Consider the following 1,776-nt stretch of genomic DNA (forward strand, 5'->3'; position numbering starts at 1 on the left):
TAGAACACAGATGAAATCAACTAAACCTCGAACACGTGAGAGTTATCAATCACACACGTGTAAAAACCTACACGCGTGTGACTTTGTCACACGTATGGGTAAAATAACAAATACGTAAGTTTCATATTACTATTAAAAATAATAATAATAATAATATTAGTGATCTATGTAATTAGCCTCTATCCACTATCCCAATAATTTACCATTATAATCAAAATAATATCTCATAAAAAAATGTACATAGCTCGTATCCAATCAAATAGCAATTAACACAATAATAGTATATATATTAGTTTTATTAAATTAAATAACATGAGAGTACTTACTTTGAGATATTTTCTAAAAATGATGGTAGTAACCCTAGATCACGCTCCTTACTTAGAATTGCAGTGTATGTAAGTAGTATAGAAGTGAAATGGACGATTTGAAATTGAAGGAGTAAGAATGCTATTTATACTAAAAACTTGCAAGTAATCATTAAATCTAAACTATAGGTATTAGACGTGGCAATTACTTGTTGATCCTTAGCAAACAAGAAAACGTGGTTAGCAAATACTAGTAGCCTTGTCATATCATCTAGAATTTATCTTTGTTTTCATGCATACACAACTACATACGTGTCACTCTAGTGAATAAATATATAATCAAAATCAACGTGGCATCATGCTTATAACCATATGTATTTTTAACCTACTAGTCACTAGTCTAATTTATACTTCATAGGTTTTATACGTGGCAATATCATAACCATTTCTTTGTTACCAATCATGTGGAGGCTTGTATGCCACATGTTCATTTAAATATCTATATCATTATATTGCAACTTTAAGTACGGACTCCATAAAACAATTTAAACTATAATTAAGTCACTCATGTTTCTTTATAACATGTGACCTAAACTTGTTAATTAATAAACATTTTTGTTATTTAGAACACAATGTTTATATTAGGTAGTCCTAACGAAGCCCAATTTATTCAAACGAACCTGTTCTGCAACTCTTGGCACAAACTGGTCTCAACTAAACAACCAAATAATTATAAACATATAATTATTAAAATCACTAATTACGCCATACCCCAGGGTACAATGGTCATTTCATCTATGCCCAAAATGCGGGTGTTACAAATCTACCCCCCTTAAGAAGATTCCATCCTCAGAATCTGATCACGGTTAAACAGATGAGGGTATTTAGAGATCATCAACTCCTCGGTCTCCCATGTTAGATTGGTGCCTAAACTATGCTTCCATTCCACACGCACCATAGGAATCTGCTTTTTACGTAACTCAGTCACTTTTCTGTCGACGATCCTCACTGGTTCTTCCACCAATTTCTTACTTGAATCTACTTTCAGATCTTGGAGTGGAAGAATTTGATTTTCATCGTCCACTTTACACTTACGAATATAGCAGATGTTGAACGTGTCATGAATACCAGCCAACTCTGGAGGAAGATCTAACACTACAGTTTGATCGTTTAGCACTTGACGAATTCTAAAAGGACCAATGTATCTCGGAGCTAGTTTTCCTCGTTTACCGAATCGAATTACACCCTTCCACGGTGACACTTTTAAATACACACGTTCACCTACAGTAAACGTCATTGGTTGTCGACGAGGATCTGCATACATCTTTTGTCGATCTCTAGCAGCTTTCAGCTTTTCACGTGCGATAGCCACTTTTTCCGCAGTCTGCTGCACAATTTCTGGACCCGCAAACTGTTTCTCACCTGCCTCCAACCAACACGATGGAGTTCGACACTTTCTACCATACAACAT

The 1,776-nt window shown here is 34.7% G+C and overlaps 1 protein-coding gene across 1 annotated transcript; it reads right to left on the bottom strand.

Moving 5' to 3' along the window:
* Positions 1–1,137: 1,137 nt before the first annotated feature.
* On the bottom strand, positions 1,138–1,776 carry LOC139888091 (uncharacterized). The gene is made up of 2 exons (XM_071871125.1): positions 1,581–1,776; positions 1,138–1,460 (listed from the first exon to the last, which is right to left on the bottom strand). The coding sequence occupies exons 1-2, from the start codon at positions 1,774–1,776 to the stop codon at positions 1,138–1,140; spliced, it is 519 nt and encodes a 172-aa protein (XP_071727226.1).

Source organism: Rutidosis leptorrhynchoides, chromosome 2 (genome assembly GCF_046630445.1).
Source record: "Rutidosis leptorrhynchoides isolate AG116_Rl617_1_P2 chromosome 2, CSIRO_AGI_Rlap_v1, whole genome shotgun sequence".
NCBI lineage: Eukaryota > Viridiplantae > Streptophyta > Magnoliopsida > Asterales > Asteraceae > Rutidosis > Rutidosis leptorrhynchoides.

Coding starts and splice junctions, on each gene's coding strand:
- LOC139888091 (XM_071871125.1), bottom strand. CDS start 1,776: ATGTTGTATGGTAGAAAGTGTCGAACTCCATCGTGTTGGTTGGAGGCA. Junction 1,461..1,580: donor GACGTTTACTGTAGGTGAAC/GTGTGTATTTAA, acceptor ATCAAACTGTAG/TGTTAGATCTTCCTCCAGAG.